This window comes from Gossypium hirsutum, chromosome D13 (assembly GCF_007990345.1).
Source record: "Gossypium hirsutum isolate 1008001.06 chromosome D13, Gossypium_hirsutum_v2.1, whole genome shotgun sequence".
NCBI lineage: Eukaryota > Viridiplantae > Streptophyta > Magnoliopsida > Malvales > Malvaceae > Gossypium > Gossypium hirsutum.
Window position 1 is genome coordinate 49,296,055 of NC_053449.1, and position 19,001 is coordinate 49,315,055.

At 36.4% G+C, this 19,001-nt stretch overlaps 1 protein-coding gene across 1 annotated transcript; it reads right to left on the bottom strand.

The window, feature by feature from the left end:
• Positions 1-16,740: 16,740 nt before the first annotated feature.
• Positions 16,741-17,085, bottom strand: LOC107919172 (agamous-like MADS-box protein AGL80). The gene has a single exon (XM_016848689.1). It carries the CDS (start codon positions 17,083-17,085, stop codon positions 16,741-16,743), a length of 345 nt encoding a protein of 114 aa, XP_016704178.1.
• Positions 17,086-19,001: the final 1,916 nt, after the last annotated feature.

Sequence of the window (19,001 nt, forward strand, 5' to 3'; positions counted from 1 at the left end):
GTGCTGTACAATTTAAACCCGCACACTTAGTGCCAATCTCATGATCATAAATGTTTACACCCGCACACTTAGTGCCGAAACCAACAACTCAATACATCTCACCTCTTTTCTTTTTTATTCAATACTTTCATCACCCCATGCATACATACATATATATTTATCATTCCATTCAGCATCATTACATAGACGTTATGACCATTAAAATTAATACAAAATATATGCTTAATGACTTACTTGTGTTGGGTAAGACGGTTCCAACTCGGCTACTCGATGATCTTTTCTTTGCCTTTGCTCGATTCTCCTCCTTTAACTCCTTGAGCTTAATCAATAAATCAACTAGTTTAACCGCCTTGTTAAATATTTACAATCCAATTACACATGCATATGTATGTTAGTATATTCGGCACTCACCCTTACTAATCACCCATTTAGTCGATTGTAGGGAATTAAATATAATATCTCTAGGATGTACTCTACATGGCCGAATATACCATGTTAGTTTTTTTTTAACATTTCGTATGTAATTACATATAGGTTTTTACACCTTAAGTTTCACACATTTCACCTTTTAATGCCTATTGCTCATCCCTTTGATCTTAACCTAAATGACAACTCCCTCTCCCCATATCTCAACCGAATTATCCATAACATCAAGACTAAAATTTTGCACCTTGAACTTCATACATTTATAAAAACTTCCATAACTCATTCGGCCCTATCAAGAACCATTTAACATGCTAGGAAAATAATCATAGAGAAAGAAATTAACATTCTCAATAAACTCACCTTTTGACCGAATGTACAAGGAGCCTCTAAACTACTCATCCAAAATCTCTACCCTATTCTAAGACTTAGTCATTCGGCATATAGCCCAAATCACCATGAAAAATCTCAACTTTCTTGACATTACCAAGAGTGCATCCACAATTTAGCTTAGCATATTATAAATCCAAATCAACAAATTCAAAGCTTACCTCCTATAGCTAAAGATGAATGCCGACTTGCTCTAGGTAAGTTCCCCTTATTTTTCTTCCTTGTTTCGGCCTTGGCAAGATGGAGAAGAAGATGAACACTCCTCTTCCCTTTTTCTCTTTTATTCAATTTTATTATAATTATTTTAAGCCATTTGTTAACTAAACAAAACATATTAAATTAGAATAAGTGGAGCACCATCACCCCTTGGCCGGCCACTCTTCATCTTTTGGGTAAATTGACATGCAAAACCACCCTTTTTGGTACATGCACTAATAGACCATTTTAAATTAGCCTATCATATTCCACCATGTCTCATATCGATCCCTATTTAATAATTTCTCATGCAATTGGCAAAATTAGAGAATGAAACTTCCACATACTCATGTACACACATAATAAGCATAGAATATAGCAATTAATTATTTTTATGACTCGGTTTTGTGGTCCCGAAACCACTTTCCGACTAGGGTCACACTAGGGCTGTCACAACTCTCCCCCACATAAGAAATTTTCGTCCCCGAAAATCTTACCGGTGAATAATTTTGGATATCGATCCGTCATAGAGTCCTCAAGTTCCCAAGTGGCTTCTTCAATTCCGTGTTTATGCCACAACACCTTCACTAATGGGATTTTCTTATTTCGCAACTCTTTTACTTCACGCATCAAAATGCAAACCGGTTCTTCTTCATAACTCAAGTTAGGCTGAATCTCGATCTCAGATGGAGTGATTACGTGCGACGGGTCAGACCTATATCGTCGAAGCATCGAGACATGGAAAACGTTGTGAATCTTTTCAAGCTCAGGGGGCAAAATTAATCGGTATGCAACTAGTCCAACTCGTTCGGATACCTCATACGGACCGATGAACCTCGGACTTAGTTTGCCCTTACGACCAAATCTAAGCACCTTCTTCCAGGGTGAAACTTTGAGAAATACTTTGTCTCCAACCTGATATTCAATGTTGTTTCTTTTCAAATCCGCAAACGACTTTTGACGATCCGAAGCGGCTTTCAAACTTTCACGAATTACTCAAACTTTCTGCTCAGCATCCTTAATCAAATCAACCCCAAAAATTTTACTTTCACTAAGTTCAGTCCAAAATAATGGGGTACGGCATTTACGACCGTATAAGGCCTCGTAAGGTGCCATCTTAATGCTTGATTGAAAGCTATTATTGTAAGCGAATTCGATCAAAGGCAAATATCTTTCCCATGAACCACAAAACTCTAAGACGCAACATCTCAACATATCCTCGAGTATCTGAATTATTCGTTCAGATTGGCCATCAGTCTGGGGATGAAATGCGGTGCTAAAATGCATCTTAGTACCCAACGCTTCTTGTAAATTTTTCCAAAATCGCGATGTAAATCTTGGGTCTCTATCCGACACGATAGAAATAGGTACCCCATGCAATCGAACAATTTGAGAGGTGTATAATTCTGCCAATTTATCGAGCGAAAAATCTGTACGGACAGGGATAAAATGAGCAGACTTGGTCAATCTATCAACAATAACCCAGATTGCATCTTTCTTGCTTGATGACAATGGCAATCCAGATACAAAATCCATCGTTACCCGATCCCACTTCCATTCGGGTATCATGATCGGCTGAAGTAATCCCGACGGCACTTGATGTTCTGCTTTTACTTGTTGGCATATCAAACACCTTGAAACAGATTCGGAAATGTCTCGTTTCATACCGGGCCACCAAAATTGACGTTTCAGGTCATTGTACATTTTAGTACTACCTGGGTGGACTGACATTTGACTACTGTGAGCCTCGTCCAAAATCATTGAAATAAGTTCCAAATTTCTTGGAACACATAATCGACCTCTGAACGTCAAGCAATCATTGTCGTCAATCCAAAACTCCGATTCCTCATTCGAAGCACATTCAGCTCGTTTAGTGACCAATTCAGCGTCGACTTTCTGGAATTCAAGTATTTGACGAATCAATAATGGTTTGGCCTCTAATTTAGCTACTAGCACCCCATTGGGTGAGACGGACAAGTGAGCATTCACCGCTCTCAAAGCAAACAGTGCTTTCCGACTTAAAGCATCGGCAACCACGTTAGCCTTTCCCGGGTGATAATCAATAACAAGTTCATAGTCTTTCAACAACTCAAGCCAACGTCTTCGTCGCAGATTTAGATCTCTTTTAGTCATCAAATATTTAAGACTTTTGTGGTCCGAATAAATATGACACCTTTCCCCAAACAAGTAATACCGTCATATTTTCAGGGCGAACACTATGGCCGCCAATTCAAGATCATGGGTCGGATAGTTTCTCTCATGCGGCTTTAATTGTCTCGACGCGTAAGCCACAACTCGACCTTCTTGCATCAACATACAACCTAGGCCAAGTAAGGATGCATCACTATAAATGACAAACTCTTTGCCGGACTCCGGTTGTACTAGCACTGGAGCTTCGGTTAAACAGGTCTTTAGTCGATCGAAACTCTTCTGACAGTTCTCTGTCCACTCAAACTCAACATCTTTTTAGAGTAGTTTCGTCAACGGTGCAGCTATCATCGAGAAACCTTTTACAAATCGTCGGTAATAACCGGCGAGCCCTAGGAAGCTCCGAACTTCGGTAATATTTCTTGGAGGCTTCCAGTTAAGTATGGCTGAAATTTTGCTCGGGTCAACTTGAATACCCGATGCGGATACCACATGACCCAAGAAGCTAACCTCTCTTAACCAGAACTCACACTTACTGAACTTAGCATATAACTGCTTATCCCGCAAAATTTGCAACACTAATCTCAGGTGCTCAGCATGTTCGGTCTCATCTCCTGAATAGACCAAGATGTCATCAATGAACACAACTACGAACCGGTCCAAATACTGTCTGAAGATCCGATTCATCAAATCCATAAATACCGCAGGGGCATTAGTGAGCCCGAACGGCATCACTAAGAACTCGTAGTGACCGTACCTCGTTCTGAAAGCAGTTTTGGGTACGTCCGAATCTCGAATCCGCAACTGATAATAACCCGATCTCAAATCTATCTTTGAAAACACTGAGGCTCCCTTTAGTTGATCAAACAAATCATCAATACGCGGTAATGGATATTTATTCTTTATCGTCACTTTATTCAGTTGACGATAGTCAATGCACAACCTCATGGTTCCGTCCTTCTTTTTCACGAACAATACTGGTGCACCCCAAGGTGAGAAACTTGGTCGAGCGAAACCTCTATCCGTCAACTCTTGCAACTGAGCTTTCAATTCTTTTAACTCGGTTGGTGCCATACGATACGGAGCTATCGAAATTGGCGTAGTTCCAGGTACAAGCTCAATTCCAAACTCTACCTCCCGAACAGGTGGTAAACCCGGTAATTCTTCAGGAAAAACATCCGGGTATTCACAAACCACCGGCATAGATTCGGGTTTCTTTTCTAATTCTTTGTCATCAAGTACATACACAAGGTATGCTTCGCACCCTTTTCTTACATATTTCTGGGCCAACATTGCTGATATTACAGCTGGCAACCCCCTTAAGTCCGTAGACTCAACTCGGATTATCTCGTTATTTGCGCACCTCAAATCAATAGTCTTGCTTTTGCAATTCACAACCGCATCATGCGCGGTCAACCAATCCAAACCAAGAATAACATCAAATTCATCAAACGGCAAAAGCATCAAGTCCACCGGAAAACAGGAATCTCGAATTACTAGGGGGCATTTCTTACACACTTTGTCGACAAGCACGTAACGACCCAAGGGATTTGACACCCGAATTACGAACTCAGTAGACTCAACAGGTAGAGTCTTACTGGATGCTAAGGTTTCACATACATATGAATGAGTAGAGCCAGGGTCAATCAATGCAATCACATTAGTATCAAAGAGAGTGAAGGTACCAGTGATGACGTCAGGGGAGGATGCCTCCTCTCGTGCGCGAATGGCATATGCTCTAGCAGGAGTACGGTTCTCGGCTCGAATAGCCGTATCAGAGGCCCCTCTCTGACTACCACCCCTACCTCCTAAAATTCTCAGTGGTCTACCTCTAGTTGTCACTCCACTAGGTCTTGCACCTTGAATCTTATTCTTCTCATCAAGCTCCGTGCAATCTCTAATGAAGGGGTCCTTCGAACCGCATCCGTAACAGGCCCTGTTAGTAGACTTACCCCAACATTCACCTAGGTGTCGTCTTCCACATTGGGGACAGTCAGGTTTCTCTTGACGATTATTGCCCACACTAGCTACCGAAGTAGCTCGGGAGTCCGTCGATGGTCGTGCTCTGATGGAAATTCCCGTAGTCGTCCTCGACTTATTAGTGTCCTCCCTAAACTTCTTTACAGCTGAGAATGGAGTTTTACCCGTCGATCTTTTACGATAGTCTCTAGCTTCAAACTCAGCCTTCTTCTTCTCCTTTCCAAGTTCTTCTGCCTTGCAGGCTCGTTCGACTAGTGTTACGAATTCTTTTATCTCCAAAATACCCACTAGTAGCTTTAAATCTTCATTCAATCCTTCTTCGAATCTTTTGCACATAGCAACCTCATCAGCTACACACTCCCGGGCATACCTACTGAGTCTTACGAATTCATGTTCGTATTCAGATACTGTCATACGGCCTTGCTTGAGTTCCAAGAATTCCTTACGCTTTTGATCAATGAACCGTTGACTAATATATTTCTTTCGAAATTCCATTTGAAAGAAGTCCCAAGTAACTCGTTCGTTTGGGACTATGGAAATCAGGGTCCTCCACCAATAGTAGGCTGAGTCCCGCAACAAGGATATAGCACACTTTAGACATTCATCAGGCGTGCATGACAGTTCATCAAACACCCGAATGGTGTTATCAAGCCAGAACTCGGCCCTTTCAGCATCATCAGTAACTATGGCCCTGAACTCCTCAGCCCTGCGCTTCCTAATCAAGTCTACAGGTGGCTTACTCAGCCTCACAGGTTCAGTAACTGATGGCATTACGGGCTCTTGGGGTGGATTATTCAAATTCGGGAATTGTTGGACAGCCGGATTGGTTTGGGCATATTGCGCGACCCACTCATTCATCATGGTAAAGAAGACTTGTTTAGCCCCCTCACCTTGATTATTCGCAGATGACTGAGGTTCAACAGGCGGCATCCCTTGTGCAGGAGCAGCCGCTACACTTTCAACGTCATCCGCCAAGGTTCTCTCTACACCGGGATCCATTTACTAATCAAAACATAAATTTTAACCGTCAGAAGTCATCACACATTTAAACATTAACATTAAGGCATGTATAGCTAGACTCATACATGCTATGGTAGTCCTAGAACCGACTAAACCATAGCTCTGATACCAAATAAATTGTAACACCCCGAACCCGAGACCGTCGCCGGAGTCGAACACGAGGTGTTAACAGACTTCAAACCACTTATTAAAAATTTCCCAGACAAGCTGCCAATCTGCATACTAGTCGCTTTAAAAATCATATCTTGAGTTCTGAAACTCAAAATCCAGTTCCGTAAATTTTCCCCAGAACTAGACTCATATATCTATATGGTAGAATTTTTGTAGAATTTTTGGTCGGGCCAATTGGTACAGTTTATTAGTTAAAATCGTCCCTGTTCCTGGGTTCGACTACTCTGATCCTTGTGCATTACGACTTAGATATCTCCCTTTACAGAGCGCCAATACTTATGCTGTTGGTTTCTAATGAAACTAGACTCAAAAGGAAATCTATACATATATATCATGACTTCTAATTGTCTCTGATTAATTTAGGGTGAATTTCTAAAGTCGGGACAGGGGATCCAGAAATCGCTCTGGCCCTGTTTCACAAGAGTTTAATTATCTCCTAACATACAGCTCATATGGTCGTTTCATTTCTTCTATATGAAAGTAGACTCATCGAGCTTCGATTACATAGTTTATTCATTAATTAATTCTATTCCTACTGTTTTTAGTGATTTTTCAATCTCACATCACTGCTGCTGCCAGCATCTGTTACTAAAGCAACTATGCCTATTGCGTGATTTCTCCTTGATCTAACTAGTAATTCATCATACATATCACAAATATGATCATGACTAGCCATGCCAAAGGCTAATCATTGTCAAACATCTCCCTACTACACTATTGCCATATCATGAATTTTTAACACCAAAAATAATCAACCATGACATATGGCATAAAAATCGAATTACCAAGACTTACGACCTAACATTATAGAACCAAATCCAACAGAACATTTATGCCATTTTCGCATGGCTAAAAGTTTACATACCGAATTTCAACAAAACATATTAGCCTATACATGCCGAAATGTTCTCCTAGACCGACTAAAAAGAAGATACCAAAAGTTGCTAGCCGGTGTGATGACTTCGATGACAGCCCGATCACGCAAAAAGAGACGAGTCCAAGAAACCTAGAATAGGTGACAAGGAAACACCGAGTGAGTATATAACTCAGTAAGTCATAAGCAATGCACTACCATCCATTAATAACATTATCACAAGAGGAAACAAAATGGAACGAGGCTAGTTACTCCATCCATACCGAACCATACCATAGTTCCTTGACCTATCGGTTCAATCTCATACCAAGTCATGCATTCACATTCCATATACTAATCAATAGGATATTTGAGGCATTTTCATACATCATTTTATTTTCGTTACAATCATACAACTAAACGACCTTTCACCTATTCCACGATAAATCTTATGTACGTGACTTCAATTATAAATGTCACATAGGTTCAAACTTACCAAGCTCAACTCCAAATATAAACATAGCGCCTATTAGCCATGAACTCAAGGTACTTACCCGATCCGCTGTCCGTGATCAACTCAATAATGTCGCACACTTAGTGTCCATAGTGATTCAAAAATATATATTAAGTCCGCACACTCAGTGCTATATAATCAACTCGCACACTTAGTGCTATATAATCAAACTCGCACACTTAGTGCTGTACAATTTAAACCCGCACACTTAGTGCCAATCTCATGATCATAAATGTTTACACCCGCACACTTAGTGCCGAAACCAACAACTCAATACATCTCACCTCTTTTCTTTTTTATTCAATACTTTCATCACCCCATGCATACATATATATATATTTATCATTCCATTCAGCATCATTACATAGACGTTATGACCATTTAAATTAATATAAAATATATGCTTAATGACTTACTTGTGTTGGGTAAGACGGTTCCAACTCGGCTACTCGATGATCTTTTCTTTGCCTTTGCTCGATTCTCCTCCTTTAACTCCTTGAGCTTAATCAATAAATCAACTAGTTTAACCGCCTTGTTAAATATTTACAATCCAATTACACATGCATATGTATGTTAGTATATTCGGCACTCACCCTTACTAATCACCCATTTAGTCGATTGTAGGGAATTAAATATAATATCTCTAGGATGTACTCTACATGGCCGAATATACCATGTTAGTTTTTTTTAACATTTCGTATGTAATTACATATAGGTTTTTACACCTTAAGTTTCACACATTTCACCTTTTAATGCCTATTGCTCATCCCTTTGATCTTAACCTAAATGACAACTCCCTCTCCCCATATCTCAACCGAATTATCCATAACATCAAGACTAAAATTTTGCACCTTGAACTTCATACATTTATAAAAACTTCCATAACTCATTCGGCCCTATCAAGAACCATTTAACATGCTAGGAAAATAATCATAGAGAAAGAAATTAACATTCTCAATAAACTCACCTTTTGACCGAATGTACAAGGAGCCTCTAAACTACTCATCCAAAATCTCTACCCTATTCTAAGACTTAGTCATTCGGCATATAGCCCAAATCACCATGAAAAATCTCAACTTTCTTGACATTACCAAGAGTGCATCCACAATTTAGCTTAGCATATTATAAATCCAAATCAACAAATTCAAAGCTTACCTCCTATAGCTAAAGATGAATGCCGACTTGCTCTAGGTAAGTTCCCCTTATTTTTCTTCCTTGTTTCGGCCTTGGCAAGATGGAGAAGAAGATGAACACTCCTCTTCCCTTTTTCTCTTTTATTCAATTTTATTATAATTATTTTAAGCCATTTGTTAACTAAACAAAACATATTAAATTAGAATAAGTGGAGCACCATCACCCCTTGGCCGGCCACTCTTCATCTTTTGGGTAAATTGACATGCAAAACCACCCTTTTTTGTACATGCACTAATAGACCATTTTAAATTAGCCTATCATATTCCACCATGTCTCATATCGATCCCTATTTAATAATTTCTCATGCAATTGGCAAAATTAGAGAATGAAACTTCCACATACTCATGTACACACATAATAAGCATAGAATATAGCAATTAATTATTTTTATGACTCGATTTTGTGGTCCCGAAACCACTTTCCGACTAGGGTCACACTAGGGCTGTCACAATAGGAGTACATGTGATGAAATATCATGCATAAGACTTGGTTTTGGCTTGGTTTAAATGTCTTGAATTGGTTGGTGAATGTGTTTAAGTGTTTATGTATGTAGAAGGTGAAATTGGGTGAGGACCAAGGCTTAGAAATGGCCTTATTTTGTCTAAATGGGCAGAGACATGGGCGTGTGCCTCAACCATGTGTGACAAATGGCCTAGCACATGGGATTGTGTTCTAGCCGTGAGTCCTCTGCATCTTAAAATTTTAAAACAGAATGCTCATAATTGATCACACGGCCTGGCACACGGGTGTGTGGCTTGGTTGTGTGACCCCTGCACTTAAATGTATTGGAAGTCAGAGAGTTACACAAGCTGGGGACACGACCGTGTACCCTATTGCAAATACCACACAGGCTAAGACACGGGTGTGTCACTTGGCCGTGTAAGCCACACGGCCTAACCATACAGGCGTGTATCCCCTGCACCTTGGAAAATTTTGAAATTTTGCAAAAAATTCTCTGAGTTTTCAAATTAGGCACGATTTGATTCTAAATTAAAATTTGAGCCTCGAGAGCTCTCATAAGGGACTGCATGAATAATATCCGACATGAATGTTAAATAATAAATTGAAATGTCTGTATTTAATCTGTTTATTTTGGTAATACTCGATAACCCTATTTCAGCGACGGATACGGGTTAGGGGTGTTACAATTAGAACATCAGTGGAGATCACACTATCTGGCAACTCTTTCGATAGTTATTTTTTTATTTTGGCCCGGTTATAAGTGCCATGTATATGGGGTTTTGGAATGTTTATGTTATTAAGTAACTTGGTGATGACTTGTGTCATTTGGGATGTAATCTTGTATTTGGTATCTTGTAATGGTAGGCTTTTCACTTGATACCTTTGTTGATGAGATATTGCTGAAATGGTCATTTTGGCTTTGGTGATTAATGAACTTATGATGGAGTATGTTTGCATTTGAAATTTTAGTATAAATGGATGACCTTGGCATATGGTATTTAGGACTTGGTTGATGATTGAATAAGGTGGATATGTTGATTATGTCTTGGTTTAGATAGTTGTTGTTTATACTTGAATTGTTGTGTCATTGAGGGCATATTGGTTAGGCACATAGGTTGAATGCAAACTATCATATTTTGACATGTTTTGGTATGTTTTGAATAGGTTTATGTGATGGTAAATGCATGGCTTGGAGTCTAAGAAAGTGTGGGTGATTTGGCTTGTGTTTGAAGGTATTTTAGGCACACACAGTGTTCCACACAGTCTTGTGTCCCACACGGTTGCATGAGATGACCATGTTGCCTCTTTGATTTTTGGTGCAGGTTTGTCCACATGGCCTAGTGACCCTAAATTACATGGGCATAGGTTATTACATAGTTTGGCCACATAGCCATGTTCTTAAGCCACACAGGCTGAGCTACGTAACACGGCCATGTGACCCTTATTTTCACTTTTTACTTATACTATTGTAAAAGTTTCATTTTAATCCAGAATTGTTCTCGGTTTGTTTTAAATGTTTTGTGAGCTTGAATTAAGTAAAATTTTGATTGAATAACATGGAAAATGATTGAAAATGATTTATTTGTTTATTTTTTATTAGATTATGAATGATGTCAAATTTATATAGTTGTAATACCTTATAACTCAGGTCAGGCGATTGGACCAAGTATAAGGTGTTACAACTAGATATGTATGAATCTTATAGATCAAGAGAAAACTTCTTTTGCATTTGAAGATGGTACATATTGTTACGTTGTAATGCCCTTTGTGTAACGCCCTAGAATTTAGGCCTAGAAGTATTGGGCCTTGAGCAAAGGAACGGTTTGGAAACTATGTACAAAAGTATGTCTACTTTAGTGGTTAAGGGTCCTAAGAGGACTTGGAAAATTCCTGGGTTAAAACCTTGGCTTTAGCAAAAATTTTGGTTTTAAGTGGATAAAATCCTAGATGCTTTGATGTAGGCCTTTTAAATTATTGTGTTAAAAAACATGTCATAAGGAAGCATGTGGTTTAGTGGTTGTGGCATCATTAAGGTTGCAAGGGAGCCTGGGTTCAAGTATTGGCTCTTGCAATTTATTTTGGTTTTTATTTTCAAGGAACTTGGACTTTGGCCTTTAGACCTTTTAGTTAATTGAAGACAAAATGTGACACAAAAGAGCTTTTGGTCTAGTGGCAAGGTGGTGTGTTGTGTAACTGTGAGGTCTGAGGTTCAAGTCCTGGGTTGCGTAATGGGGTATTTATTTAGCTACATGAGCCGTGTAAGTGGCAGAGTTGGAGTGAAATACTACCGAACGTTGATTGACACATTGCTTGGGAACCAAGGGTGCGATGATCATTGATTTGAGGAATAAGAGTGTTCGGATCGAAAGGAATCTGCAAATCGCATCAGGTGTGTAAACTCCCCACTGTAACTGTAGAACGACAAAATCCGAAATGCAGCATTTGGGACCATGCGAATCATGGGAGATAGACTGTAGAGGCCTCCATGAGCATTTCCATAGGCTTAGGCCGTAATGGGCCACGTGGGTGAAATAGGTCGTGTGGGCTCAATGGGCTTGTGCAGCCCACACGGATAAAATCCACGATTGGTGGCAAATACTGGACCGGGCTATGTAGTTCACATAGTCGTGACTGAATTTGGGCTAATTGGGCCACACGAGTGTGTGGGCCCACTTGGGCCGAATATGGGCCTTGGACTCATTTGCACTGTTATGACCATTTAGGTTATTTGTCTCGCGTTAAAATGACTATTTTACCCCTCGGGGTAAAATGATTAATTTGCCTTTGATGTAAATGAATGATTTGTCCGAGATGTAAATGACTAATTTTTCTGTTATTTAAATGACTGATTTGTCTGTGATTTGTATGACTGATTCTGTGTATGGCATTTTGCATACATGACATACTGCATGGGGCAGGGATTCTGTTATGAGGGAAGTACTGTATTGGTAGCTCTGCCACAATCACTGTTACTGGTGGCTTGGCCATATATACTATTACTGGCAGCTTTGTTGCGATACTGTTGCTGGCAGCTTTGTTGCGATGCTATTGATGGCTTTGTGCCGATCATATTACTACTACTGATGGCTTTGTGCCGATCATACTACTATTACTGATGGCTGTGTACCGATCATAGTATTACTACTTATGGCTTTGTGCCGATCATACTACTATTACTGATGGTTGTGTGCCGATCATATTACTACTAGTGATGGCTTTGTGCCAATCATATTATTGTACTTATGGCTTGTCGCCATTCTGTTTATAGCTTATACCTACCCTATTTACGACTCTTAGACATTCTGGTTACTGGCAGCTTTACTGCGATACTGGTTAGTGCCGCAACTGGTGCTACATAAGGAGTGTAGGGATGGGTGGGTCGATTTAATCCCCACAGGAATGTAGGGTTGGACAGGAGACGGAGTGCAGGGTTGGTATGGGTATTTATACATTGCATATACCGATTTTTATATTATGATGGGCTTAGGCCCAGATATATGTGATATGTGCCATTTGACATGGGCTCAGGCCCAACCAAGGCTGATGGGGGCTAAGGCCCAATCCTCACCATTACTATATTGGGCTAAGACTCACATTGTATTGTTACTGTTAAAGGGCTCAGGCCTAGACTGTGTTGTTTCTATTTACTAACTATTTTTTTAATAAGGGGATTACACATTGAGTTTTCTTAAACTCACCCCGTTTTTAACCTTTCAGGTAATCCCCAGCGTTAGACGGTTCAAAGTTACAAGGGACTCAGAGGTCGCCACATAATCGCATCAGCTTTCGTTTTTAGCTTTTGATTTATAAGTAACTGAATTTGGGCATTTTTATGTAAAAAGGCCTCTTTAAAGTTATAAACTTTAAATTGGGCTTTTATTTATTTAGTTTGATATAAACTAGTTGTAGAATAAGACAGGTTTTCAAAAGGTAACCTTTTTCAAAGACACCATGTTTTCACAATAAATGAGATTTTGGAAAATTTAAAACGTTTTAAAAGTGAAATGAACAACCCATTTTGGAATCACCATTTAATAACAAAATGATTAATTGATTTTAAAGATTTCAACAACAACAAGTTTTACGCTAAACACCTCAATATGACACCGCCAGATTCGACCATAACTCCTAGGTCGGGTTTGGGGTGTTACACTTTGGGCTAAAAAATGTCAAGACTATGTATCAATGCTTAATGAACAAAATTTTTAAAGGGTTTATTGGCACGTTTATTGAAAATTATGTCGATGACTTGTTGATTAAAAGAAACTCGATACAATAATATATCTCTAACTTGGTTATGATTTTGAAGGTGCTAATAGAATACCAATTATTGTTAAACTCAACAAAATGCTTTTTTAGGGTTACAATAAGAAGATTTTTGGGGTTTCTAATATCCAACTGGGATATTAAAACTAACCTAGACAAGATACAAGCTATAATGGACATGGAACCACCTACAACAACTAAAGAGTTACAACGACTCAAAGAAAGGGTTGCAACTTGAAACAAATTTATCTCAAGTTTTGCAAGTAAATGGTTGTCATTCTTCCTATTATTGTGAAACTCAAAAAAATTCAATTGTGATCAGGAGTGTTAGCAAGATTTTAATGAGATTAAAAAAATCTTTGGAATTGTACCATTTTTATCTTTATCTGCAACAAGAGAGCCATTATTCTTGTACCTTCGTACTTCAAATAACTCTATAGCAACTTTTTTAGTTAAAGAACACGATGGCATACAAAATCCAATATATTATATCAACCAAACCCTACAAAATGACAAACAAAATTTTTCAAGGAATGAAAAAAATAACATATGTATTGCTTATAGCTCCCCAAAAAAGTATCCTGACAAAGTTGACACCTTAGGACAACTAATATGATGGAGCATAGAACTTAATGAATATGGGCTCACTTATCAACCTTGATGAGCTATCAAGGTGCAAGTGTTAGTATACTTTGGGAAAAATTACACCGTTTATAGAAAAATTACCTATACGACAAGAATCCTCTACAGAAATACCACTTCAGCACTTGCCCTAAATTATTCTGTAGACCCTTCTATAGAAACTTGAACATTTTACATAGATGGATGCTCTATTAAAGAAATAGTAGGAGCAAAGATGTGGTAAGGATATCTGGTTAAAAGATGCGAACGATGTCAGAAAGTTTACAAATTACCAAAACAACCAGATGAGATGTTAAAAAATATCTTCAATCCATAGAATACATGACTTGGGGTATTAATATGTTGGGTCTATTTCTATTGGTGTCAAGGAAGAAAAAGTTCTTATTGTTGCTTGTGAATATTTTATGAAATGGGTAGAAGTAGAACCTATTGCAACCGTCACTACAAGAGATGTAGAAAGTTTTCTCTTGAAAAATGACTTATGTTGATTTTGAATAGGCACACAATTAAATTTATCTATCAATATTTACATTTTTTTCAATTGAGCCCTTGTTCTTTTTTTTTTTTGCTAAATTTGACTTTTAACATTTCCAATAGTCAAATTTGTTTTTTTTTTAAACATAAATGCTAACTGAAACATTTTTTCAACGATGTTGGCTTGACAACTCTTGTGGCAGTCCATATTTACTTCATTCTAATATGACACTATTTGTTTGACTTCAAAAAATAATTAAAATTATAAAAATATTTCAAAGTTAAAAAATATATAAGAATTTCATAAAAACTCAAAAAAAATTAGCATGAAGTACCCATGGATTGCCACGCAAGCTATCATCCTTAAAAATTTAACATTTTAGTCAATATTTTTGTTAATAAACAACAATTCTACTCTTCCTAAAAGGGTGATGGTATAATTTAACTGTTTTTAGAAGGTTGGAAGTCAAATTTAGCTTAAAAAAATAATGAAGGTTCATGTATAATTTTGTAATTTATCCTAAATTAATATATTGCTTTAATTTTTTATTATATAAGTGTTAAATTATTTATATATTCAAATAATTTTTTACGAGCTTATAAATTCTAACCTGAACACGAAACTCCAACTCGGTTAATATGAATCCAAATAGAACGTAACTTGATTTGACACCAAAAAGTCAACAATGCGAACTCGTCCAATTCTAATCTAAATTGACCTGAACTTTAAATGACTCAAAAACTAACCCTAATTTTATAAATTAAATGTAATCCAACCTTAACTCTCAAAACCAAATGAAAAAAATGATTTCCAATTTGAATTAATCAATCCAAATTAAGCTAATTAAAAAAAATGCAACCTGTGGTCTAATCTTTTATCTTATTTTTAATATTTATACAAGTTGTCAGTATATATTTGTCAACCTTCGAACATAAAAAAAAGCATAAAACAAATATATGATTGAAAAAACATATGAATACCATAAAATGAAATACTAAAATGTACTAATACCAATTTATATAAATTTATATTCTATTGAAAAGAAAAATAATATGAATACCAACCAAACACACATTAAAGATATAGTTTTGATCCCCGTAGAATTAAAATAAAGTCACAACAAATCTAGTTTTACCATTCCCTAATTATCCCTTACCAGTTTTAATCCCTTCATTGACTTGTCCCACAAATAATAAAGCATCTTCCTAGATTGCTTTATAGCATGCATTAGAGATAGCTTTTATACATTGTTATCGGAACTCTCATCCTCAAAATTATAAAATAAGATCTAATCTAACTTATGAACTTAAAAATTTTCTCATTAAAGTAATCAAGATTGAATCATAGAAAAATTTAAAAGATAAAATAAAAAAACTCAAAATTAGGAGAATAACATAGAAACACTAAATTCAAATAATAAACATAATGTTTTAGGATGATAGAGATGCTTTAATTCAAAGGAAAAGACTGTGATATGTGACCAAAGTTCAACAAACACAACACCATCCTAACATAAAATGATAGAATACTTTTGGATCAAAGGCCATAATAGAAGCAAATAGATAACTCAAATTAAATCTTAATTTTCCCAAGGGAAAACAACATTGAGCAAAGGCCATTGTTGGGGTTGATGTTGTCACCAAACTGAAACATTATCTCATCGCCACCCACATGAGTTTGAGGGTTATTGTTGTTGTTGCTCATCAAATCCATGATCCATTCTTGCCTTTGCATTGGATCCATGTTCTTCACATCTGGTTACACAATGTTCTCTGTACCTGTCCTTGGCATCACTTCGGGGGTTACCATTGTCATCGATGGCAGTACCACCATTGATGAGGACGATAATGATGACACCCCTTGAGGATTAAGGGGTGCCCTAGAAAGTGCTTCTATCCATTTGTCAATATCACTCATTTTTTTATCGAGCAAAATGTTGATATCACTAAAGGCCCCAAAGTTTAAACCATGGATGACCTCTTTGCTGCAAATGTTATTGATCATTACCTAGGTTATCTCATTTTCCCAGTTTTCCTTACAATGCTTCTTTAGCTGCTCAGCTACTTTGGTGATCTTTTGGGACAGGAAAGTCTTCTGGTTCATCATATTCTTGCTTTTCTCCATCTCGGAGATTGTCTTGAGCTTGGAAAGAATTTGTTGGACTACGACTGGGGAAGGCCAAACCTCTGGTTGGGACTTATAAGGATTGTACATGATAGCACAAGTGTCGATCCCACAAAGGGTACTCAACTCCCTTATTTTGTTTTTCAAACCCTTTATTCTTTTCTTATAGGTGGCTTTCCTTGTTGAGTCATTAGTGATATAAGCAAGCTTAACCTTCTTCCTCGTCATGGCTTTCAAATCAAGAGGGGATATTGGAATGGTTTTTTTCCTTTTTCTTTTTCTTATGTTTTCTTTCCCAAACAAAAAATAGATGCTTTATATAGAGGTGAAGAGAGTGAAAATCTTCTCAAATTAAATGACAATAATAGCCAATAATTTTAGTATATAGAAGATATCATTGTAATAAAGTATATAAAAACAAAAAAAATATTTGTAAAAAACAAATGTTACTTTGGAAATTTTTAAAAATGGAAAAAAATAACATTATAATACATAAATGGTAGGTAGTATTTATATAATTACCATGTTAGAGTATTTGGTATTTAAGTAGTGTAAATTGTTAACTAAGAATTGTAATAATGAGCTGCATTTTTTTCTTATAAATTTGGCTACTAATTTAATGTTATGAAAAAAATAGAAAGATGATATGTATGCCAACTAGACTAAGTATAACAACTTTCTTTGCCATATGAAGAGCCAAACTGTGTAAAGGGTGACCCAACCGTTGGCTAAAAAGAGATGTCGCGATCATTTATATGTTGCACCACAAAGAAGTTCGGATCTCAAATTAAATTCAATCCCTAACACTAACATTCATCAACTTGGTATACTTACAATTATCGATACGGAAGCATGTAACGATACTTTTGTGCAAGTGTACACAGTCGTTCAAGTAATAAGTAAGTAAAAATAGTTATCGTCTCCATAGAGACTGTTTATGTTAATCCATTATTTGTAAAATTATAAGTTAACAATTTGGTGGTAAAACCACAATAATTTGAATGGTGATTTTTAAACTAATTGAAATTATCTAGATGCAAAGATTGATCCCTAATGCAATTTTAATCTAAACACAAATTATCTAAATGTATGAATGAATGACTTTAGCACAAAAAATAACAATCAACATGAAACATGCTAGGATAATTATATTAATCAACTTAACTCATTTTCATCATGCTTAACAGTGTTCGGAAAACATTCCATGGAAACTCGATCTTTCATGAGTTTGGAAACCAAATTAAGTCCCCCGGTATCTTTACTTAGTGAAATATGCATTTTACTAATCATATTTGTAATACCCAATTTTAGCCCGAGCTCACATATGAAAACATAATCTTCAAGGATATGTAATCTTAGATATGATATGCAATCTTAGATATGATATATGCAATCTTAGATATGATTTATGCAATCTTAGAATATATGATTTTGTAATCTTAGAGATTTAATTTGTAGATACCTTTTAATCTTAGCCGTTGATGTAATTAATTTGTATCGTTAGATTTGGGGAGGCTCAACTATAAATAGATGCCTCTCCCTTCATTGTAAGGGAGAGAAGTTGGGAGTAATAATAATTCTTAAGAGTATTCCCTCAAATTTCTCTTTCTCTTGCATTTTTATTTTCTTTGGCGTGTTCAATAGGGTCTTTTCGACTTCATTTATTTGCGGATTTAGGCCCAGAATTTATGTCAAAGCTTGATTTAGTCTTTTTTTATTTATTATTTATTATTTATTATTATTAAATTTGATTTTCTTGTTATTAAGTAATTATTATTATTATTACTATATATACACATACGCATATTTTTTTACAATAATATATATACATACATTTGTTTAAAAAACTATTATAAACACATGCACATATTATATATTTTTTTATTAGTATTCTATTTGCATAACTTTTATATACATATATATACATTTACATTTTATATACTTATACATTTTTTATTTCCTAACTTTTATATGCATATATATATACTTTTATATATTTTTTACTTTGATAAATATGTATATACGTATGTTTTCTTATATCTTCATAAATTTTTTCATATATATATTTTTCTAAATTAATTAATTTTAATATATGTAATTATTATTTGTTTATATATATATGTAATTATCTTTTTTATAATCTA

Excerpts from the sequence above, each read along its gene's own strand:
- LOC107919172 (XM_016848689.1), bottom strand. The coding sequence starts at position 17,085 with ATGACGAGGAAGAAGGTTAAGCTTGCTTATATCACTAATGACTCAACA.